Below are 25221 nucleotides of genomic sequence, written 5' to 3'. Positions count from 1 at the left end.
CTTCTTTTTGGATTAATCAAAGAGTGAGAGGAGAGATCAGAGAAGTTGCAATGCCACTAAAATCTAATAGATGTTACCTTCTTTTTGAAGAAGTCTCTCTCCTCCAGCGTGAGTGTATCTGCCTTGGCGATGACTGGGACGATGTTGACCACTTTACTCAGACGTCTCATGAATTCGACATCAAGAGGCCGAAGACTGAGGAGACACAACATGAGAGAACCGGGAGGAAGACATTAGATTTAAGAACAAAAGCACAGGAAATTGTACCGCAAAGCTCTCACACCAGAGGGCAGATGTTCCTAAGAAACATCCCAGATGGAGGAACATTTACAGTTCCAACTTCTTATCATGCACCCATCATTACACAGAGTGTGTGAACAGCTGCTTGATACAGTTAGGGGAAGCAGCTAAGGCCTTTCCCGCAGTTTGAGAAAGCATCTGCATGTGGTTAGAGCAGCGGATTCTGGCCTGGCTAACGACTCTTTCACACAGACTGCTGGTTGTCAACAACAAGGCTTGTGCACTCGAGAAAGAGCACGCTGAGAAAGACAAAAGTGCAGAATTGATTGCATGCACCCAGGCACACACAGAGTCTCTGTCTCTTTCGTCCTTCCTGCCTCTCCCCCCATTAGGCTTTTTAAGGCAAGTCTGGAGCAGCTGCTGGCCGGGCCATGTGACATCTGCAGTGTTGGATCAACATGAAACGCTGCTTGCTGGAGACGGGGGGGTGGGGGGTGGGGGTGGGGCATTCACACCAGGCCCCTGCCTGAGTAAAGACATGCCATGAGACAAAAATTAATAGAGGTGCAGCATTTGCTCTGTTATCAGTTGTGTCTTTGTGTGCGTGCTCCAAAGGGGATGACAGTCCACAGCTGCTTCAACATTTTCCCAAGACCAGTCGCTGCACTCGACTCGAGTTACACCAATGAAAAAAAAGGAATATTAGAGAAACTATGAGCTGCATGGTGAATTATCTCATGAGACTGCGTTCACCCAACCCCTAATTCCTGCTGCTAGTATACCCAGACCCCCTGAGCTCCGATCGGTGCAGGTCTGAACCAAGAGAGCGCTGAGAGGGAGGGTAAACCGGACGGTTCGATGAGAGCCAGATGTGTGGGCCTGTGAGAGGTCCAGGGAAAAACTTAGGATACTGAGCTGCTTCGGGGCCTGGCGAGAGCAGCCCGTGTCTCCAGAGTGTGTGGGCCGGATAGAGAGTCCTTGTGTGTGTTCAATAAGAGGGGGTAACAAGGCAGAGAGATCTGCTTCACATTTAAAAAGTTAGGAACAAACAAAGACAGTCTATATCAATATATGCTGACATGCACAGGCAAAGCACAGCGTTGCTGTCTGTAACGACAGCAGTTATTGAAATTCCAGTTGATGTAATTCTTTCGTATTGTCACCAAGTCAGACTTTTAGAAAACACAATGTTTGTTTACAAGAAAACTACAGAGCATAAAGAACAGCTTGTGTGACAGGAAGCAGCACTGATGTTTTTTTAGATGAGTCTTTTTGAGATTTAAAACTACGACTGTGGTGTGTCATTACCAGTGTCCAGTCGGGGGGATGAAGTATATGCAGCAGTGGACTCTGGAGTCTGGGATCCTTTTCTTCCTGTTGATATTGATTTCCTCCTGCAGGTACGCCTCGTACTGATCATTAATGAACTTCATGATGGGCTGCCAGCTATGCCATAGTGGAGAAAGATAATTGAAGAGGGAGAAGGACAGAAGAGGGAGGGGGAAAGAAGGGTATGGGGGTGGAAAAGGAAGAGAAGTGATGGATCAGTAAAAGGAGGAAGGAGGAGGGCTCAGGCAGACAAAGAAGAGGAGGAAGGACAATGATAGAGATCAGGAAAAGTAAGAAAGCAGGAAAAGCAAGAATAAAGGGAAGGACATCTGGTTAGAAACTCTTGTCATTATGAACTCACTGCTTATATGGTTGTTGCAGCAACGTTAAGTTGTAGCCTACCAGTTCTCATTGTTGATCTGGTCTCCAAAGCCTGGTGTGTCAATGACTGTCAGCTTCATTCTTACGCCCTTCTCCTCGATGTCTGCAAACAAAAACACATAAGAACACTCAGAGCCAGCACAGCAGCAAACTGCTGTAACACAGACAAGCAGTGAGAATGCAGATGGGCATAAGCCAGTTGTCGTGAGTTGTACCGTGACTGATGGATTTGATTTCCACTGTTTTGGGAATCTTCTCCTGGGCTGTAGCCAGCACAGACTTACGGCTGACTTTAGACTTGAACAGCGTGTTCATCAGAGTAGACTTTCCCAGGCCGCTTTGTCCTGTAAGCAAAAAACAAACAAAAAAATGACAGGCAATGAGGAAAAAAAAACTTTGACAGTGACTGCTTACACAGTGGGGAGCCAACGGCTTACACAATGGTGCCATAATAAACCCAAACAAGATTCTATAAAATGACCCTGCTCCACTCCGACAATTTCAGAAGCTGTGACATCCGTCTGCTCAAACACTGCCAACAAAACGTCAAAGCACACCAGTTTACTTCATATGCAGTAAGTGATGAGAAAAAGGGGCAGCTGCAATGAGCCAACAGCAGGACAGGGCAAGCAACAGCCACAACTGCTATGCCTATGGTTGTCTTTTGTCATCCGCTATATAAGTCGCCAACGAGTGCACGTGCACAAGAGTTTGGGCGTTTCCCCTGTCTAATTTCTCCAGCTCCTTTCTCTCAGCTGCCTCTCTCAACAAGTCTCATCCCGTGGATGCGGGACAAGATCCAGCCCCTCCATTGTAATTGCAGCTTGTGATAGTAGTCCCCGTTTTGCTCTGCAGCCTCGATGAGTTTGGCTGATTTGTCCACCTGCTGCAGGTTCTGGTTAGAGTTTCAGAGCAGAACGAGCTCTAGTGTCTCCAGCTGAAACCCATGACTGTTTATTTGGAGTACGTTTGACTGCGGGAATTCTTCTTGGGGAAGCAGCTTAATGACATTGTGGGGCACCACAACCGCAACATCAAACCTCTGGGAAAAATGGCACAGGAAAGGCTGGGGCTAGATGACAAGCAGTGACTGAAGTTTAAAAAAATAAAATGAGCAAAGGGAGTGTTCACTAGTAAATTAATTGTGAATGGTGAGGCTGTTTTGGATGGAGTTTAGTTTTACTTTGGTATCCTGTGGAGGCAGCAGCATATGAAACACTAAAGCTTTTTTTAATAGCCCTAAAATGCTAATACGACATATGGCACTTATGAGCCACTCAAAATAACAGCAGGGGAAATAGCATGACTGCAACAGCCACACCCAGAAATACACAAATGTAACTCTGTAATCTTATAACTACCATTACCTTCTGATCAGATAACAACACAGATGCTCTTGTTTTGCTACAGAAAGAGGATAAAATGCTCCCCCATCCGGGCAAATTGAAACCGACTTAATTTATCAGCTGTCTGTCTATATGGATGAGACCCCCTGTGACCCTTGGACCTCATGCTAACATCACCACGGGTTGATGAAGAGCTGTTTGGAGGGGCCCACTGGGAAATGACCACTCAAAGTTCAACCTCAGGTTAAGTCAACATTCACAACTCTGATTTATGGATATGCACTCGCATGCACAGCAGCAGACTCCACGCAAACACGGATTCACAGAACAAATATGAAGCTCAACAGCTGGAAGTTAAAGGACTCAAAAGTCCACGTGGCAAATTAGCATTTTATCTGCTACAGTGCTTTGGCAGTACTGATGCCACTCTGAGCAGTGTCCAAACTCGCTCCAACAGCTGCTTTCTCCAAAGTGTCTGCATCCATCATCCTACCGCTAACAACCATCACAAAACAGTGAGGTGGTGCCAAAATCCCACAAGTGCTTTCTGTATGAGGTCAAAGTCGTACAGATGCTTTTTAAACTGTTAAATTGTGTCTGGCAGGAAACATTTTCACAAGGAAAAAGCAAACTAAATGGAAGGAAATTTTTAAAAATGACACTCAAAGTAATCACAATACATTATCTTACCAAAAAATTTGTTCTTCTCTTTCTATCGTCTCGCTATCCTGTTTAGATGTAGGGGTTTCCCCCGGGTGTCCTCTTTATAGAGGAGGAAGTAAATCCACCTGCTCTGATTATATAGTTTTAAACTGTTAGTTTGTAGCTACTGCACCTGGGCCTAAGCATGACTGAGTCTTATGTTTTATATTCAGTGCATTTCCACTCCATTTGTTTAACAAATGAGAATTAAAATAATGAAAACACGTTTCTTTGTTGATTTTCCTTTCGCTACATTTTTTGGAGGGGAGCATAAAGTCCTCTATGCAGGTAAAAATCCGCCAGTTATAAAGATGCCAAACCAATTATCCAGTTCTTAAAAACCATCAATTTTCCCTACATTGTGTTGCGGTTAAATAACTTCAACTTGATATTAAAAAAAAAGAGAAAAAAGAAGACACCCAAAAAACATGGAAACCAGTTTTGTTTAGTTGTGTTTACCCACTCAGGCCTGGGGTTGCTTCTCAAGCACATTTTTTTATTTGAGGATGAGACACAGACCAAGTGTGGAGACGACATGCAGAGGAGACGCAAAGCAGTGAGATTGGGTGGGTTTGATGGTGGCCTGTTTGATGCTGAGGTGTGTAATTAGCTCCTATTTTAAAGGTGTCTGATCACAGTGATGAGGACTACTGAGTATGCCCAATTAAAAAAGAAAAAAGCTTCAGGCTTCTATTTAAACTTGATTAGAGAGAAAAGCATCATGACTCAGCTCTAGTTATACATAACTGAGGTTATTGTGAGATTTAAGTGTATACAACCATCAATAAAACCATTTATTTGCAAAAGGCCACACTTTTGAGTAAAGATGGGAAATATTATTTCAACCTGAACATTTGCTAGCAGTAGTTATCCACAGTGAAGGAGCACCTCTGACTCGAAGGTGTTAGTCAAAGGCAATTCCTGGAATTATTTCTAATGCTTCACATGCATTTCTTTTAATGTGTGAGTGTGTAAGCAGCCAAAGATTTGATCACTGCAATGCTATGTGACCGACAACTACTGTGCAAACCAAATCTGGGTATTTTAGTGAGTGTAAACAGGCTCTGCTTACCCACAACCATAATGTTGAGCTCAAAACCCTGCTTCATGGCTTTCCTCCTCATCTGCTCCAGAATGGCATCAATACCCACATAGCTGAAGTCCAACATGGGGCCGCCAGCCTTCTCTCCATACGGTCCACCCACTGCTGGGGACACCATAGCATCAGGCACCACCGCCTCAGACATGGTACTGCTGCTGTAGCTGGAAAACACTTCAGGTCCTGATGTAACACAAACAGAAACAGAGAAGGCTGAAGTTACTCAGAAGTATAATATGGAAGAAGCAATAACAGATAAATGACTCATCTGTGAAAACGGGTACTGCAAGTAAAATGATAGTGAGGGGTTTTTTTTTTTTAAAAAAAAAACAAAAAAACGGGTAGACTTTTTACAAGAATTTCAAGATTCTTGGTTCCTTGGAAATCCATAGGAGGAAGTAATGTACTGCACCAAACTGTCATAGTGCTGAAATATGTAATGATTGACGACTTCCTATTATAGAACAAACCAGTTCAGCCAAGCAGCTCTTCAGGTGCTGGCAGTTCAGAAGAAAAGCTATCAGTAGAATTAAACTACAGTAAAATCTGTTAACAACACACACACACACACACACACACACACACACACACACACACACACACACACACACACACACACACACACACACACACACTTGAACAAGATAATAGGTGATTCCTGCAGTGTCGGAAAAATGCATCCCTGACTGTGAAAACTCATGTGAACACCCAGTTAAACCACAGCTTGGATGGTTGATGGCACAAATAACCAAGTTATAGCTGAAATGGCCTGCGTGTTTGCCTAATAGGGAGAAACTTGATTAATGGTGCAAGTGGCCATGCACATCATTGCATCTTTAATGTTTGGTTTTATACAACCTGTAATGCACCTTGTAACTGTTTACAAATTGCTATTAGTTATTGTTATTTCTAAAGGAAAGCTCTGGGATCCATCTTCTAGTGAATGTCTGCACAAAAGTTTCGGATAATCCATCTAATGGTTGTTGTTTATTTCAGTCTGGAACAAATATGGCGGACTGTCTAGAACACAGACAGAAAAACAACTAAAAAGCACCTCCTGACTTTCAAACAATGGGGATGGTTGGTCTCATGCCAGAACAGTTTCTCAACCCAAAAGAAAACTATCAGAAAATTCGCTCTGTGGAATTAGAGTAGTTTAAAATTGGCAGAACAACATCTCTTCACTTTGTTTTTGTAATGATTAACTTCATGTCCTTCTGTGAAATGCCTGCAGATGTTTGTCTAATCACAAGAGAAGTATTAAACTTTTAATATGTTCACTGAGGTCTGCGCATGCCAAAGTCACCGTACCTCCCGAGCTGTGTATGTGACAAATTTACACGATGACAGTGTTTATGTCCGTGTGTCATTAGATACATAGTCCATGTAGCTGCTACCCCTCGCAAGGCCTCTGTTTCCCTTTCTCTCTACAGTGCAGTGTTACTGTCCTGCTAATGTGAGAGTGGAAAAGAGTGAGACTGGTGAGGTTGAAACCTGATCCACTCACAGCTAGCCTGGCTAACACACACAAAAGCCCCGAGTACATGCTTGACTTTGTGCCTTTAAACATGGTGGTTGCCTTGACTTCACACACTCAGACTTTGCTCTGTTCGAGCACACAGCTGATCTGTAGGTACACATGCAAATATCAGCCCCTGGACTGCCTGCCAAGAGTTTAACAGCTTTTGGATTCCAGCGAATACTCGACCTGTCACAAGGAGAAAGTACTCCAGACAGCAGGCCAGTTCACCCGTATCACTCAGGGAATTAAATCAACAGGCTGGTAGAAAAGTCAACACACTTCAAACTGGCATTGCACTGATTAATGGAAGAAAAAAAAAAATCTGAGGAATGGCAGCGCTGTAGAAACTCAAAACTAGCTCATGTTAACACGTTAAGTCTTGCTTTTATAATATGCTCCATTGTGTGTGCATCCATGTGTCATAGAGGCCCACCTATGGAAGCAGCTCTCCTGGCCTCTTCACCACTTCCTCATCCTGTTCCAAAAGTCAGTCAGCAACTTACAGCGACTCACTGCCCTCCACCTCCCCTCTGCACCTCCCGTGTTCCCATACCTCTGTTTCGCTCATGTCTTTTTCCCCTCAGCCTCACCCTTTCCTCCCTGCTCACACTGATAGTCTCTCATCGGTGTTCCCTGTTGCATACCAACTCTTAGTTTTCTTGTATCTCTCCTGTTTGAGCCCCTCCTCCTTTCTGCTACTCATTTGGCTTTTAGCCTTGTTATTAAATGTGCTGGATAATACAAAAACTCCATCCTCTTCTTCTCTACACCATGTATTTTCCCCCCTGAAATCCCTTGCTGATTTTTTCCTGCGACAGCTTTGTGCTGTAAACAGAGATGTTTGCCAGGAGCTAGGACACTGTGGCAACCAGGGCTCCAACAACAGAGCTTCAAAGGCATGATACCAGGGAAAGCATCAAAGGAAAGGGACATAAAATAAACAAGATGGAATACTTAAGATATCATCCAACAGCTGCTACACCTGCAAAGCACTAAGATATAATGATGAGAAGATCATCTGAACAAGCTTAATCTTTTGTTAGAGCTGAAACATTTAATAGATGATGGATTCTCAGCTACTTGGATAACTGTTTAATCTAATCCAAAGGCTTTACTGTGAGGACTCGTGCACAACCATGAGCTGAGCATCGACCCATTTTCGAAGGGCATAACACGGGATAAAAGAAATTTGTTCTTTTTGTTGTAACTGTATATCTTACTTCTGCGGTCCCGGCACAGTCATTCCCAGCCTCTGAGCTTAAACACTTTTCTCCAATTTGGTATGCACACTTCTCATTTTGTGATCAGTGTGGGTTTAAAACAGGAAGAAAAAGTAGGTTTTATGGAGGTTTTTGGTTCTGTGTAAGCTTTGTGGAAACAATCAATTACAGTATTTGGTCTGAGGACTTCCTGAAATGAGTCTCATTTCAGAACAATGCTCAGCACCTCTGCAGCATGTCCGTTCTGTTTAGCAAATAGTAATTGAACATTAATCTTCCACTGTGGGTGGGAATTACTAAAGCTAAGATACCGAGTGAATGAGAGACGGACAGAAAGAGTTGTTGGTGGTAACTAGCTGGTTTCCCAGCCAGAAGCACAAAGGCTCTTCAAACGATTGTTAACTGTCCTTCATGAAACCAATGTACTGACTTTCTCAAGTCAAAGAAGAATTTAACACCATAAACAACTTGGCAAACATCACAACACCACACAAAAGAAGTCCTGAACCACTACCGTGGGAAACCAAACTCTTCTCTACAATAAAAATGAATCAGTTCATTCATGGATAGGACACTTCTTTAGACCTTTAGCCAACTTTGGTAAACTACAAACCCTATGATGTGGTGAGTGAAGCATCCTATCAGTGGTGCAGAGAGTGTGTCAAAGCATCTGGATACACTGACCATTTATCAGATGGACGTATTCACCCTCTGTCATGGTTTTTAGCCAGTAACACAGCTGTCAGACAATAAGTGGTTGGAGAATGGCCTTATAAATGTTAAAATTTTTATTTTTTTTTACCTCCACCTGGAAAATGTCTGGCCCTGATGGCTTAACAGCTGTTGGACATTACCTCAAACCTATCAAACACAATGGGCTGACTGGAAAAATTACTGTTGAGTCAAATAGGGATGTAAGGAATGACATACTGTGGGAACCTCAGGTATTTTAATATGTTGTCATGCAAACTGATGGTGTAAATGCTTTGGAGGTGGATTAAATGAGCCTCTCAGATGGCAGTCAACTGGCCACAGCCTTTTAAGAATAATTATATCGGGCCGCTTCTCAACTCAGCATTTTATGTTTTTCCCCCGACTAGTTTCAAGTCTGATGGGAAATGGGCATGCAAAAGTTACATTTGAGAGAAAATGCGATGACAGTTGTGGAATAGGTTTGCTTATGTTGCTGATCAAACAGCACAAGCACAGTTTGTATGAAGCAGATTTGTTTTTCAGTGACAATTAAGGGTCATTTAAAAACTTCTTCACTTTTCATTGTTGCTTGCTTAGTGGTAATAAATCACCCCTCGATGACTTGCACATTTGCCATGCCATTCCTTAGCTCTACTGCTCCCCTGCATCATGGACAAACAAAATTTATTTTAGCTATTGGAGAGCAGAGTGACTCACTGTGATGCTGTTTTCAATTACAGGCACTAAAGAGGTTTTCTCTTTTATTGCTTCCAGTGGTATCAGATTGCTTTGCTTTTTTGTAAATATAGCCAGAAGTCTCATCTCTGCAGCAAAGCATTTCAGAGAAAAAGAGCAAGACACAAGAAAAGGAAGTAGACCGAAGTGTGGAGAGAAAAAAAAGGCAGACGTGTGCAGATAGGCATGAGATAAAGAGGAGAAGCAAAAAGGAAGATGGCTGTCGTTGAGTAGGGGGGAGGTAAACAAGATAAGGTCAGTGAGAGGAGGACAGAGAAAGGCATGCACAGTGGGAGAAGGAGGGGAGAAAAAAGAAAAGTGTGGATTGCAGAGATTGTGATTTATTCCAGTTTTGGGCCTGGGGCATTCCTCACTAACTACACACAGGCCTCCAAACTGAGATGCAAATGCATTTGAATCCAGCTAAACATCTCCCTGTTCACTGGATGGTCTTTTCAAAAGGCACTGAAACTACAAAGAAGTATGAAGAAAAATGTGACTCTGTCGCCTATGTTTAGATGCAGTGTGGCCAAAACCACATGGCTTAGCTGTCCAGGGTGTTGATCTCAACAGGGTGGTGAGCAGGTCAGAGATCATGTTCCCAGTTTAGGTTGGAAAGAGCTGCACTGAGGTTAGTCCCCTTATGACAAACCCGTGGTTTGACCCTTTGAATAAACTGAGAGGAATCCAGAGAGAGAAAAGGGCTGGAAACTTGGAGTGTTTGTTATCTGCAACACTGACTCACTCAGGGCATCTGTAAAACTGATTGTACAAAATCTTTCCCTTCATCGCTTCACTTTTACAACTGTGTTATACAACATGCAGGCAGTTCCACAGTTTTTCTGCTATTTTAACGAGCCATAACATACACAAATGCTTTCTCTACTAAAGCATTGCAGTGAATGATTAAATGCCAGGCTTTAAACAAACACCAAGCCACGGATGAATAAGATCCAAACACAATTGCTCAAAACTTACAGTCACAAGAACTCCTATTTTTCGAAGGAAATTAGATTTGTTTTTATCCAACGTTACATGAAACGGATCAAAAATGTAGTAAATGACAATTGCTGACTAATGGGTCCATTTATCACAAAATGATTAATGATTTTTAATAAAATAAACAGGTCCACTCTCAGCCAGCATCGCTCCTGTGTTACAGTGTTACACTGTATTACCTATTGTGGGTTTATAATGATAAAATGGCTAACTGATCCCATTAGCACAGCAGAAAACTGTTTTGTTAAACTCTTTGCTGAAACATCTGAGGCGGCTTATTCTAATAATCAATTAGCATTTTGACCACATGTTGTGGATTCCTGGAAACAGCTTCCAAATCCCATCCTTGGAATCATCTCCACACCTCCTGCTTGCTTGTGTTTATACACCACTTTGCATTTAATTTAATTATTCATCCCTACTCTTTTCCTCAGTTGTGTCCCATCTCCCTCCCTTCACTCCCAGCTGTAGGCAGTTTATATAATAAGTTTCATCCAGATTGATTGCATCCAGGAAAATTTAGGGAACAGACATGCATATATCAATTGAATCCAGTGTATCAACACCAACACAAAGCTGATATATTTCATTGAAAAGGTAAATCCGAAAGAGTTTGTGTCCAAAATCCACATAACAGCAGGCTTAATTTGTTTCATAGCAATGACAGCTCAATAATTTAGTATTTAGTATCCACCACTAGGCATTAATCCCATCAAGTGATTAACCTGAACTTGTGCATTGTAAGTGCTTGTTTGGAGTCGTATGTCAAAGACACATTGGTTTACTAATCCACTAAATGGGTTTTTAGATCTTTGTTCTTTTTAACAATCTATTTATGGGCTGGTTAAAAACATCTGCTGTCTTTGTCTTCCATTTACATTCCCAGACAGGACGAAGGCGGTTTGCAGTCGAGTCTCATCTTAACGTCGCTAGATTTGTTTTGATGGTAACCCAGATGCCTCTTGAGGAGTGTGTGGGCTGCTGCAAATTTTATTTTATTCAATGTGATAAAAACGACTGATTCTCAAGCTGCCTTTTTTATGGTTGATTTCCCACAAGAGATGGTGCAAACACAGCTGAGAAACTTGTGTAGAAGCGATAAAAATGTATTCAATTACATTGAACTGGGGTTCCGGTAGCCCTCCAGCATTGAATCAATTCGATACCCCCAGACCACATGGGTTTACAACACACATAAACACACAAACACAGTTTCCCACCCTCTGACAGTGAAGCCTTTTAATAAAAAGGGGAAATTGGTTTGGTGGCAGTGCAAACACTGACTTTAATAACACAACAGCCTGAGTGTTTTTGCAGCAAAGCCGAATTCCCAGACTCCTCATCGTTCAGCTCTCAGGAGAAATGTGCCCTTTGACCCCTGCAGGGTCCATCTCTGTCATTATGTCACCTAGCACTATTTGCCTGGAAATTATATACACATCTTACTGTGTTTTGCACGTGTGATGCATTTAAAAGCATTTATGTGCATGATTTAGAAGTATTTTAATATAATGCAGATGCTTAAAACCAATGATAATCAGTCTCTTAACAACATACAACTTTGTATTTTCAGCATGCAGCATCAGCAGCTAGCGTTACTTTGCAGACAGCAGAGAAATGTAAATTACTGTAATGACAGCAGAAGCCCACAGGTTTGTCTAGACTTCCAGAGGAATGTGTTCGGCCTCTAAGCTGTGGTGGTGCACAAGAGAGCTGTTGTCTTTCTAGGTTCTTCAGCTAATTCTTACACCAAGCAGCTCCAAAAAAAGAAAGACAGAAAAAAAGGAAAAATCACTGAGAGCATCAGGTAAGGTTTCACCTATACATTATTAAATGCATGCATGCCTCAATTTACCGTACGGACACCCAAATGCAAGCAAGAAGACTTATTGACTCAATTCAAGGCTCAGGCTGATTTAGTTTCAACTAAACATCTACAGTTAAGGAAAGACATTCCACTGCAGCAGATCATGCTTTACAAAAAATATTCCAGCCTAAAGCAACTGCTAAACATTACCCTCTAACTGAGTTTACACGAAAGCAAAATGAATCAGGAAGTTGTCAGTTTTGTGAGTGTCTTTGTAGCTAGGCTAAATAATACATTAGTTATCCATTACCTATTGGCTACTTGCTGACAGTAATAAAGCATGTGGACTGAACCGATGTAATCTCAGTGAATGGGTCAAAGTGTATCAGTGAAATGGTTAGCTGACAGTGAGCGTGGGTCTAGAGGGGAAGGGGGTTGAAGAATCTGACCTCTGTTCGTGCACATGCCCCACCTTAGAAACAACAGTTAGAAGTGTTATTTAAACCAAAAAAAAAAAAAAAAAAAAGTGCAGCGAACTCAGTTGAAAAGAAAAAAAAAAAAAAGGCTCAAGGTCTCCAAATCCTCAGAAAACAAACTCACTATTCTATCAAAAACACAGACAGCAGGACTCCTCCTCTGACACACTCTACAGCCTGTGTGCGAGCTGAAGCCTGTCACCTGGGTCCTCTCCAAGTCTCAGCAGCAGTATTTATGGACTCTGACTGACCCACATACAAAGCTTAAGGGTATAGTGGACAATAAGTGAAGTCACAGTGTCAGTTTGACTTGAAGAAATGTGACTCCTTACTCAAAGTAGTTCATATTTACATGTTACTTCGGTTAATTTCAAGTGAACCACCATCATCTCCTCACCTTTGAAGATTTTAAAGTCGTATATTTATTGTGTGTGCATGACACTTATAGGTCACTGTCGGTGTAGGTGTGCCCTATAAAGGGAATATTAGCTTAACGTCTTCATTGCTAATCTATCAACATCAACACTTGCAGACAACTGAATCATCTCAAAATTTATATGCAACAAGTTACAACAAGAAAAAAAATACAACTGTTTCCCCTTTTCACTCTTCTCTTGTGGTGAACATCTAACGCACATACATGTACTAGAAATGCAAACCAGTTATTCAGAGAATCTGCTCCCGGTGAACCCAACAGAGATGAAATGCTATCGATTTTACAGAGCTCCGGTTACATTCATGAAATGTTTTGCATTTCAAACTCATGATGCTAAATTCCACAATAGATACACAATCTTACTGATCTAACTTCTTGACTCCCGATGTGCACAGACAGACAAAGACACGCAAGATGCAGAAGGTAACGATGACCTTTTCAGCTTCCCATTAAACAGTGGTGAAAGGCCACAGTCTGTTCTGCACAGGGGCCACAATAGAGCTCCTTTCAGCAGCTCTGCGTGTATGTGTGTGCATATGTGTGTTTCTGAGGCAAACCAGAGGCGGGTGACTTTCTGAAAAGGTGAGGGGCGGTTGGTGTTTCCACCGGTTTGATATTAGCTGCTGAGAGGAATTCCTTGTATTCTCCAGGTCAACTTTGGATAACAAAGCCTGGATGATAAATTCTGAGGCCCAGCGTTGTGTCAGCTGCTGCCACATGGCCCCATAGCCAAGAACTCGCAATACCACTTTGTTGGTGCTTAAACAAGAGCAGAAAAAGTAGTGAAAGAGAAACTTGATCTGTACAGAGCTCATAAAGAAACACTAATCTGAGGCTAGCCTGTCCTAGTTTCCTAAAAGGATTCCTTCACTGTACTTTGCAAAAGCACATCGAAGCCTACTAACCACATGTGTGGTGCTAACTGTCCACTCTGCATACGTATTTGGCCTGGTAATATGTCATTGTCAGCAACAGCAGTCCGGTGTGTGGACAACGTCAGGAGGAAGGAAACAAAAATAAAACTGGGAGTTTAAACAGAAAAAAAAGGGGTCAAACATGATGGAACATCCCCCTGGATACATAAACAGATGTGTGTGTGTGTGAGTCTGTGTGTGTGTGTATTACACAGAGAGATCGATTACAAAGCGTGCCACACAGCAGACACGCACAACATTTAGGAGATGAAAGACAGGGAATGCAAAACTTGAACAATGGTAATTATCCGTAGAAGCATGCTCACACAAAAATGATCCCAACCTGAGATCCTGAGTACTGTCTGTGAAATACACAGCCATGCTTCTTTACAACCAACAAATTAATAGCCACGTGCATATTTAAGCTTGGTTAAAACACATCAGTAACATTACATGTTTGAACAGCTGGACTCAAAAACCAACAGTTTTCTTCTTTCTGGTAAGAAGACAAACACACAAATAAAGAACAAAGGAGAAAAAACTTACTTCCTCCACTTCCAACTGATTTTTAACACACACACACAGCTCTACACACACATGCACACACACACACTTACACTCCCTGCCAGTATGCAAAGCACTCACCGTGTGTGAAGTGTTTGTGTGTATGAGCTGTCCCCTGTCGAAGTGCAGCGCTCCAGTGAGAGGCCAAACTCTGCTGTGGCTCTGGAAGCTCCCTGCCTGCCCCTCCCACCCATGCCTGTCATGTGACTCTGCACGTAAGGCAACACCATACGCCCACTTCCTCCAAATAACCCCGACCCTCCCTCTGACAAATAAAAGGGAAAAAACACCCCCACAACTTCCAATGTGATAAAAAGTAAATGAGACCGGACAAAGAGCATCAGTGGCTACGATAAAGAAACAACAAAAGAGCTGTGTGCGTGCATGCGCCTGCAGCTCTGCAGCCTTTAGGCCAGCTTCTCCTCAAGTCCCACATTAAAAAACAAAAAACGGTAATTACTTTGTCTGGACTCCTTATCTCCTTATCTTTACGTCATCAAACTACTAACACTCAGTCCCTTTAACAAATCAGTACCCTCCATAAATCAAGACTCACTGATTTTTCCCCCCTCTTTGCAAATTTTATATCATATTGGCTTTTACAGTAACTCAGTTTTTAAAAAACGAAAAAGAGTAAAAATGTTTTAGATAAAACCAAAGAAATCAGGCAGACAGAGCAGGGGATATGACGACATTTATCCTTTTACAAAATTTTCACAGGAATTTTTTTTAAAAACAGCCTGTGTAAGTACTGCAACCCACAGCAACTAAACTGTTACAGCGATGATGTAAAAACACTTTTATTGTTACTGTAACACCATTAAAGCCACATGTATACATAGCATGATATAGTATGAAAAGCAATACCTTTGGATATGTGTAGTTAAATAATTACAGATCAATATATAAAAATAATATAACATGAATCTGTGTATTAGGCATATTTATTTATAGCATATATTAGATTGTATACTGAAAACAGACGTATAAGATGAGTTAGATGGGGGCAGGAATTGCTGACCAGGATATGGTCAACATTTTGTTCTTGTTTTCGTCGTGAATATGATGGCTTTCGATGATTGTGTTTATTTGTCTTTTATTCCCTAATACGTATTGACAGTTGTTACTTATATGTTCAAAATAAAGATTTGATTATGACAGAGTGCAAACACCAACAACTATTACTATTTTCCAGTGAAAATATAAACAAAATATGAAAAGACAAAATCTAAAGGGTGGCAAAATGAGATGTTAAAAAACACCTGATCCCTTATCTTCCAGTACCTGAGAACAAACCGATCACTTTGGCTGATTACTACTCTTTGGAAGTGTGTATATTCATGCGAGATTAAAGAGGAAGGGAACAGCTGTTTTCAGGCTCACAGGAAGTGTAATTACACACCAGAGTTTAACCTTACAGCCACATGAACACACACACACGAACACACACACACACATGAACACACACACACACACACACACACGAACACACACACACACATTCTCTGGGCAACACCTGCATTCCTTGAAATGAACAGTCAGGTTCCTGAAAAAAACCAGGCGTAATATGTTGGAGAGACGCGTCATTACTCAAACTCAGAGGCCAAAATAAACCAGGGCTTTTAAACAATGTCCATCTAATGAAACTGAAACATCAATATGGACCTTCTGAGTCCTGCACAATACCAACACACAATTCATTAAATCTGACACAAACATAGCTGGACTTGTAACTGTGATAAAAACCAGGTTTTTACCAAATATGGACGTAAAATAAACCCTTGTTGTCGTTAGTTTTACAGGGTGGAGAACCCTGCAATTTCCCCCAAACTCGGGGCCCCGTCTCTCTTACAGCTTTTTGCTCTTTGACCTTTTTTCTTTCTTTTCAACTCTTTCTGAAGCTCACCTTTATCTCCCCAATAAAAACCTGATGTTTAAAGTGGAGACACTGGAAATGTAGATAATTCTGACAGCACTTAATAATGGGTTTAGGAGCTGGTTTATTACCCAGCTGCACTTTATTTCACCAACACGACACAATCATCTTTAAAATGTTCTCCTGTGGATTATGTAGATTATACAATAGGAGGGCATAACAGGGCTTTTCACTACCAATATGCATTGCAACAGTCCCAGTGATGAAGCAAGCCACAGATAGTTTAAATAAAAGGGGCAAAGGTCATGAGTTAAGACAAATTAAAAATCCACATATAGGAAGACTAAAGCATCATCCTGAAGTCACGTAAACAGCTGTGTGCAAACTGTGCCACTCTGAACTCGAAACACAAACTCCTCTTTTCAACATCACTGCCACTCAGGAGCTTCTCTCCAAAAGTTTCATTATTAACTTGTCTTTTTTAAGCCTAAAATAGACTTTTTATGAGATACAAATTCCCTCTTTCAGATTTTCTTCTTAAAAACGCTGACTCCTGAGTGAACCCTGCATGCATGCAGCGTGGGCCAACCATCATTTGTTTGATCTGACATAACTTGGCAGACTTCTTTATTACAGAGCTGCTGTCCTGCTGGGGACACGGCCTTCTTAAATGAAAGAAGAAAAAAATCTTAATTTTGAGGAGAAAGGGACAGAAAGCCGATGTCAAGGGCTGAAGTTTGTGGGCCACGCTGAGCCAAGATGGTGTCATGTACTGGCAGGCAGAGCATAAAGCTGCCTGGCTGACCCCTGACAGTATTCCTTGCAGTTGGACTTTCATAACAGAGATAGACAGAAGAACCATAGATTCACTGGGTGCATTACATTAAATGCATCACAGGTTGTCTTTTTCCTCCATAGGAAAATAGTGTAGTGTACTACTAATACAGAGGGCTGCAACACATCTTAAATCAGTATTCAGTAGACTGCAGTGCACGGGGTGTGTGTAAAGTTCTGCTATGAACCATCTTAGGCTGATAAATGACACTACCAAAAATAAATAAATAAAGGTTTGTTAGCTGACATGCATGCTGAGGTTTCTAAAAAACAAAAAAGCAAGTACAGAAAAATTAAATCAACAGCAAGGATCTTATTCATTTCTGCAACACTCATGCTGCTCATGTGAAAGATGTGGGTGGTGGCCACAGAGAAACTAAATGTTTCCTTTATGTGTGTGTGTGTGTGTGTGTGTGTGTGTGTGTGTGTGTGTGTGTGTGTGTGTGTGTGTGTGTGTGTGTGTGTGTGTTTCTACCCTTTCTGCCTCACTCAGAAGGAATACTTAAGCCTCCGTACAGGATAAAAGGAGAAACTTGAGCATGTCTTTATGTGTAAACATTTGTGAGTTTACTTAACCTAAAAATCTATTGTGCACCGTCACACTGTGACGCCTGGATTTCCATTTGGAGATGAAGAGTAAACACTCGCAATGTAAATAACATTTAGGGGCCAACTTTAGGGCAAATCTACAGGAAATTAATGTAGGTCAGTGTCCTCTGAAGTGATACACACACACACACACACACACACACACACACTCTGAGTGAGTGAGTGAGTGAGTGAGTGTTTGGAGATGTCACATGAATCCAATTCTCTGGGAAGAGGAAGCACTTCCTCACTGAGGAGGATTTGTAGTAAACAGCTGAATGAGGCCCTCTCAGGGTTCTGAAAACAGCTCCTTCACCCTCCTCCAGCCCATGTGTGTGTATGCCGACACTGAGCCACTCAGCTCTGTGTTTGTGTATTGTGCTTCTTAATGTATAATACAGTGGACTTAAACGTATCATTGACAAAGGTTTTCCAGCTCCAGGCTCGCTACCTTCCAGGTGCAAGGCCAACTACCTGTGTGACAGCAGCATCTGCTGGTAGCTGGTAGAGTTGCAGCAGTAGAAGCAGCTCCACAAGCTTCAAAACAACATGGGTCAGTCTCCAGCCTCAGCTTTGAAGTGCAAAACCTCAAATCTAAAAAATCTGGCAAGTGTATATTTAGTTATTTTAACATGATGAAACTTAAAATTTGAGTTGTGATGTAAACATCTTTGTACATAAGAATAATCGTAGTTTTTATATGGTGACAGAAACTACAGAACATCTTTAAACAATGAAAACTAAAGTAAACAAATTATAAATGAAAACATAGCCATTAAAAACACGTGTACACTATTTAAAATTCATCTGTACTCAACTACAACGTGAGAGACTCGACTGCAATTTCAGTCCCTCACCTCTGCAGTCGGGCAGACACACCCATATTCGGACTTTGGATTAAATGACCAATAATAAGCTTTTGTATTTTGACAGAATCAAATTACCACAAAAAAGAAACAAAACAGAACAAAAAAAATACACTGAAATGCATGCTGGTTTTGCTCTTTTACAGGGAAGAAGTCTTTTTTAACAGCCAGAGAGTCAGATTTCCTCTAACAACAAAACAACCGGCAAATCGTGTTTTCCTGGTTGCGTTTATAAGGAAAGTGAAATCTAAAGGGAGTTACTACAGCCTCACACAACCATACAGACCAGCCATCGAAAGCAGCAGATTATTTAGGTAAGCGTCTTGTTTTCTAGCGGCTACATTTTTGCTTACAAATTTACACCCAATCACTAATGCAGCATTTATCAGGTGACAAAATATTTACAGATACAATGAAGTTGACTGTTTTTTGCATTAGATTTCACTATGAAGTGGATTACATTTCACTCCGTCTGTCTTCTCATAAGTTTGTCTTGCAAATACACACACTCCTGCAAAATTGCACTTAAGTCTGCAGCAACAATTTTCAATTTGTTTTGTTTAATTAGTTTAAAATCTAGTTAGTTTAGGTGATTTTCATGGAACCAGTGCCATACTGACAAAAATTCAATTCTAAATTAATTCATTCGGATCACTGTTTGGACAAATACAAATATTAAGTCATGTTTTCGTTACAAGTCCTTTGACTGTAAAACTGCCATAAAACAATATCTGCTTTGTTTTATTGCTCTTCTTTAACCTGACCGTTTAGGGACTTTTACTTTGTTATTTATCTGAAGCTGAAAGAAGGCTTCATCACATAATGGATGGTATTAATCAGGGGAAAAAAAACAAAAACAAAAAAAACAAAACGTAAAACCCGTTTTAAATAATGTTTAAATACAGAGTAGGACAAATGATTGCATGTTAATGAAAACATCACATAATTATTAGATCACTGGTCACAATGACAGCATGGACTAAAATATGGACGAACAATAAAACTAATAAACATATAAATTTCTCTACAGGATGATGATGACGTCAGCAAGAATTACTGTGCTGTGTGGCTGTGTGGCTCTGCTCCTGATCCTGACTTCTGTGTCAGCTGTAAGAGGAACACTCAATTCAATCAATGATCTGATGTCAGTAGACTTCGGCCAGTCTGTGCCAGTCCACAGTCTTGTGCTGCTCCACTGGTTTGCCAACACCGTTGACATTGACAGAAACGATGTCATACATCTGACCTTTAACCCAAACCATGATTATGGTTCACACTATTATGGCAACAGAGGGGATCTGTTTGAACTATCGCTGGGATCCAGACACTACACCATTGGTAACATCAATGAATCAACATCAGTCCCACTTCCACCTCATGTCCGAGCCCAGTCAGGACATGGAAACAGAGTTCGAGTCGTTATTAGAGTCAGGGAGGCATATGGAGTGCGACAAGTAGAGCGAGTCTATATCACGCAGCATTGTTACCCATTTAACTATCAAATGTCAGATTATGATCCAGATCAAACGTACGAGGTCACTACCAACCTCTTAAGAGAGATCAGAGAGTTTTCTATGGACAGTCATGACATGAGATCACTAAGGTATCTTAGGGATCGCTTTGGAAGCAGTGCTGATGATTTACAGTTAGAACGCATCAGAAACATGTGGGGTCACCTTGCTTCTCTCGGACTGTTGTTCCACATTGTGGGGTATACTGGGCCAGTACAATCCTACTGTAACCAAGCCCAGTTGGCATCGAGAAGAAATGATTCATGGAGCAACATTCAAGACTGTCTAGGTTTCTTATGTCGTTTATTGTTTGTAGTTGTTTTGGTAGTTACTGTTTTGTTTTTTCTTTTGTTAGCAGCAGCAAATAAAAAGTGAGTAAACAATGTGAAGAGAAAACTTGTTCCAAGATTGTTCAAACTAACTAACTGTTGGACCAGAAAACCATCTGGATCTTTATTTTGAACATGGTCTTCACTTGTTTTGGGGAAAAAAAACAATTAGCCAGTTGCAACATCTGTAGTACCAATAGATGACTGACGAGAAATTTTGTAAAAGTGTTATAAAACTTTCCACTTTTCACTTTGTACTTTTACTCTCTAATATGAGTTAATTTTCTGCTAAGTTTGAAAGTTTTAAATGGACAGACGGACCCACAGCATGCTTGCAGTGAAAGACCAAATCAATATTTTGTATATTAGCTACTCAAAATGGTTCTTACTGTGTATCATCTGTACAATGTCTACTCATGTCTAATCTAACAGTAGTGACTCCCAGCAGATTCATCCAGTGAGGCTCAAGGACAATAATGCTGATGGAGGAATGACAGACATGTTGATTAAGAGTGTATCTGACTGATGCTTTTGTATTTTCTCTGTAATCTTGAAAATTTTGTGCTCATTAAACTGTATTTTCAAGCGTGAGATGGTCATTTTGAATGATGTGTTGTAACCGTCTTGATTCAAAAGTTGTATTAGATATATGTGCATTGTTCAAAATGTAAACTAACTGCATGCCCTGGTGACTTACTGGCCTAAAACAAATATAGGATTCACTTTATTCAAATTCAGCTGTGTCTTCCAAGTTTCAAAACGTAGCTGATATAATATTTATTGTGCACTATGTAAATTTCTACATAATGGCAAAAGACCAAAAATGCAGCAAGTGTTAGAGGCCAATAATCTGCATTAAAACAAAAACATCCAGTCTCAAACAAAAAGCAGACACAGATTATGTGCAAATATTTCAATCCACTCTAGTAAAGTCATGAGCTGTGACACATACATATTTTTGGACACAAAAATAATCTCAAGTTTTTATATAATGACTACAGATCACCTTTAAACAATAAAAACTTAAATTAAGAAAACAACAATCATTCAAGAAAACACCAAATTCAAAAACATGCACAATGTGTGAAATTCATCTGTGATCATTTGCTACAGGAGAGACTACTGCAGTGTCACAGTTCCACACCCTGCCATAAGGCAGACACGCCCATATTCAAAGTTTACATTACAAGCCTGCTCATAAATGGCCAATAATCAGCTGTTAACAGACATGTGACTGCCAAACTACCAAAGATACTGAAATGTTTTTTGTCTTTAAAAACGGAAGGAAGTCAAATGGACACAGTTGTTTTTCAACTTCCTCTTCACAACTGGCAAAGCTCATCACTCTGGATTTATTTACAAGGAAAGCAAAACCTAAAAGAAGTTACAACTGGCCTCACACAACAAATAGATCAGACTGAGGGAAGCATACCGACACAGGTAAGTTCCCTCATTTTCTAAATTCCTTACTCGACTGGTGAGGAATTTACCCACGTCTCTAATGCAGAACCTGTTCAACAGGTGACAAAATATTACATATACAACAAAGTGGATTTGACATGTAGTCTGTTACAGTGCACTACGTATGCCTTTTGATTAATTACATGCATACATACTTCCATTCAATATGATCTGCAAGTCTGCAGGATTAGTATTAGAGCTTTGAATTTAAATTTGTGTAACTTCCTGACACAGTTATCGGGAGTATCATGAAACCAGTGCCACGCCCAACAAAAAGTGAAATACAATTCATTAAGATTAGCAATTGGCTTTATCTAATAAAACATGAATCTCTCAAACAAAATCTGCTTTGTTTAATTACTCTAAGCAGACTGTTTTGTGATCCCCCCACACCCCCCACACACACACACTCTCTTCTATGTTTCACAATATAGCTGATAAGTGGATTGCTGTGCATGTGGATTTCTACACTTCCTGATAATGGCAAAAGATTAAGGGAAAAAGTGTATGAGGCCAATAATCTGCTTTAAAAAAAACCAAAAACCAAAAAACAAACTGATTATGTGCAAAGGAAGGTCGAGAGCTGTGGCACTTACATGTAAAAGCGACACTTGGCTGTGAACCCAACTAAAACGCTAAAATACTGTTCTGTTTTTCTCCATGAGGACGAGGTTTCATGCAAACAGCTGTATTATCAAACTTCCCGTTAGCACTGGCCTTTCCAGCTGCTTTAGTTTCATTTTCAGGGAAACAAAAAACTTAGAGTTATGTCTCCTCCAACACAGAGAGCTCAGACACATGGCAGAAGCAGGCTAAGGCAGGTAAACTCTCTTACTTTCTGCTGCTAATTTGAATCATTTGGAGACTGATTTAACTCTAGGTTTTATTGTGAAGGTTTCTCCGCTTAGAATTTATTCTGAATGGAAAATTATTTACACGACAGTGCAGCTGACAGCATCGTACGAGGAATTTATATGAAGTTACAATAAATACTGAGAGTCGACTGTCTCTTCCAGGATTACACACTTCTAATGCACCCTTTCACACAGAAGAAGAAAACCACACAACATACATTCACAAACATACATTCACCTCTTTCTATGGCTTTATTGACCCACCGAATGCATTTCAATATTTGAAGCAGGCTTTTATATGACGGATTGTTACTATTGGTCTCTATTACACAGAGTCTACAGAGCACTTTGTGATATTTTGTGTTGTGGATTGTTTTACTTCCTGAAAAGGCAGCAATCATAATAAACACTGCATGAGCAGCAGCATCATTAGAATTGTAGCACACAGCTATATCAGTAAGTATATTCTGTGTTTAAAAAAAAATGCCAACACAGACATAAATTGATAACCTTAAAACACTAATGCTTTTGGAAATATTCAGGTTTACTCACGCAGTTGAATTTTAGCAGCTCATGAGCCGACAAACAAACGTCAGGACAAAACATTCTGGCTTATTTAAAAAACAAACAAACAAAACCTTGTACTTAATGAAGGACCAGAAAAGCTCAAAACATACACGCACCCGGACACACGATAACTGGCCAAGCTTATCATATGCTTTTGGGTTCATATGGAGACATGTCTAATGTTTAAAGACCACTGGGAAAAATATGAACAAATGTAATGTAAAGATGCAGAGATGAATAATGAAACCAGTAACTTCCTAAATCTCTCTACAGGATGTTGAAGATATCAGGACAAATCAGCTGCTGTGTTGCTCTCCTCCTGACCCTCACCTCTGTGTCAGCTGTAAGACGAACACTCAATTCAATCAGTGACCTGAAGACTGTAGGCTTTGGCCAGTCTGTGCCTGAGTACAGCCTCCGCTTGCTCCACTGGTTTGCCAATGAAATTGACATTAACAATGATGACATCCTGCTGACCTTTGACCCAAACAGTGGTGATTATGGCTCACATCGATATCACAATGATGAAGAGCTGTTAGACCCACTGCCGAGGGGATACCGATACTACACTGTTGGTAATATCTACCAAGATGCATCACTGGAACTTCCAGATTATGTCACGGAGTCGGACATTGAGGAAAGTAACAGGGTTCGCATTATAGTTAGAGTCAGGCAGCAGAACGCAGCACGGATAATAGACCAAGTCTATATCACACAGCATTATGAGACATATGAAGATCGAGGGACAGAGTATGATCCACAACATACATATCAGGTCACTGTCTGCCTCCTAAGAGCGATCAGAAAGTTTTCCTTGGACCGCAATAACATCACCTCAATGAGGTCTCTCAGAGACCACTTTGGAAGCAGTGCTGATGATTTACAGTTAGAGCACATCAGAAACATGTGGGGTCACCTTGCTTCTCTCGGACTGTTGTTTCACATTGTGGGGTATACTGGGCCAGTACAATCCTACTGTAACCAAGCCCAGTTGGCATCGAGAAGAAATGATTCATGGAGCAACATTCAAGACTGTCTAGGTTTCTTATGTCGTTTGTTTTTAGTTGCCGTTTTGTTTTTTCTTTTGTTAGCAGCAGCAAATAAAAAGTGAGTAAACAATGTGAAGAGAAAACTTGTTCCAAGATTGTTCAAACTAACTGTAACTGTTGGACCAGAAAACCATCTGGATCTTTATTTTGAACATGGTCTTCACTTGTTTTGGGAAAAAACAATTAGCCAGTTGCAACATCTGTAGTACCACTAGATGACTGACGAGAAATTTTGTAAAAGTGTTATAAAACTTTCCACTTTGTATTTTTACTCTCTAATATGAGTTAATTTTCTGCTAAGTTTGAAAGTTTTAAATGGACAGACCCACAGCATGCTTGCAGTGAAAGGCCAAATCAATATTTTGTATATTAGCTACTCAAAATGGTTCTTACTGTGTATCATCTGTACAATGTCTACTCATGTGTAATCTAACAGTAGTGACTCCCAGCAGATTCATCCAGTGAGGCTCAAGGACAATAATGCTGATGGAGGAATGACAGACATGTTGATTAAGAGTGTATCTGACTGATGCTTTTGTATTTTTTCTGTTTTGTGCTCATTAAACTGTATTTTCAAGCATGAGATGGCCATTTTGAATGATGTGTTGTAACCGTCTTGATTCAAAAGTTGTATTAGATATATGTGCATTGTTCAAAATGTAAACTAACTGCATGCCCTGGTGACTTACTGGCCTAAAACAAATATACGATTCACTTTATTCAAATCCAGCTGTGTCTTCCAAGTTTCAAAACGTAGCTGATATAATATTTGTTGCGCATAGAGCTGGGCGATATAAGATTTTTTCATATCACGATATGTTTT

At 40.6% G+C, this 25221-nt stretch overlaps 2 protein-coding genes across 9 annotated transcripts in view; one reads left to right on the top strand and one right to left on the bottom strand.

Annotated features, from left to right (window-relative positions):
• LOC116336510 (septin-9-like) overlaps positions 1 to 25221 on the bottom strand; it is a 97644-nt gene that overhangs the window by 3067 nt on the left and 69356 nt on the right. For 6 of the 7 annotated variants that reach the window (XM_039610679.1, XM_039610680.1, XM_039610683.1 and 3 more), the window contains 5 exons: positions 5071 to 5280; positions 2166 to 2294; positions 1972 to 2053; positions 1549 to 1686; positions 78 to 195 (listed from right to left, as the gene is read on the bottom strand). In XM_039610679.1, coding sequence (XP_039466613.1) covers positions 78 to 195; positions 1549 to 1686; positions 1972 to 2053; positions 2166 to 2294; positions 5071 to 5280 — 677 coding nt within the window. Of the gene's footprint in view, positions 1 to 77; positions 196 to 1548; positions 1687 to 1971; positions 2054 to 2165; positions 2295 to 5070; positions 5281 to 14544; positions 14655 to 25221 lie in introns of those variants that run through there. The other variant, XM_039610685.1, reaches the window with a different exon arrangement.
• On the top strand, positions 21691 to 24981 carry LOC116312635. 2 transcript variants are annotated; one of them, XR_005612710.1, is made up of 2 exons: positions 21691 to 21907; positions 23623 to 24981. XR_005612710.1 is itself a non-coding variant. In XM_039610688.1 (2 exons), exons 1-2 carry the CDS (start codon positions 22696 to 22698, stop codon positions 24458 to 24460), a joined length of 888 nt encoding a protein of 295 aa, XP_039466622.1. In that variant the 5' UTR covers positions 22598 to 22695; the 3' UTR covers positions 24461 to 24981. The 2 variants fall into 2 exon arrangements, 1 of the variants encoding a protein (XP_039466622.1); XM_039610688.1 differs by lacking the exon at positions 21691 to 21907 and adding an exon at positions 22598 to 22745.

This window comes from Oreochromis aureus, linkage group 4 (assembly GCF_013358895.1).
Source record: "Oreochromis aureus strain Israel breed Guangdong linkage group 4, ZZ_aureus, whole genome shotgun sequence".
In the NCBI taxonomy this organism is placed as follows: domain Eukaryota; kingdom Metazoa; phylum Chordata; class Actinopteri; order Cichliformes; family Cichlidae; genus Oreochromis; species Oreochromis aureus.
Note: the sequence above shows the minus strand (reverse complement) of the source record. Positions and strands in the feature narration are given on the sequence as shown.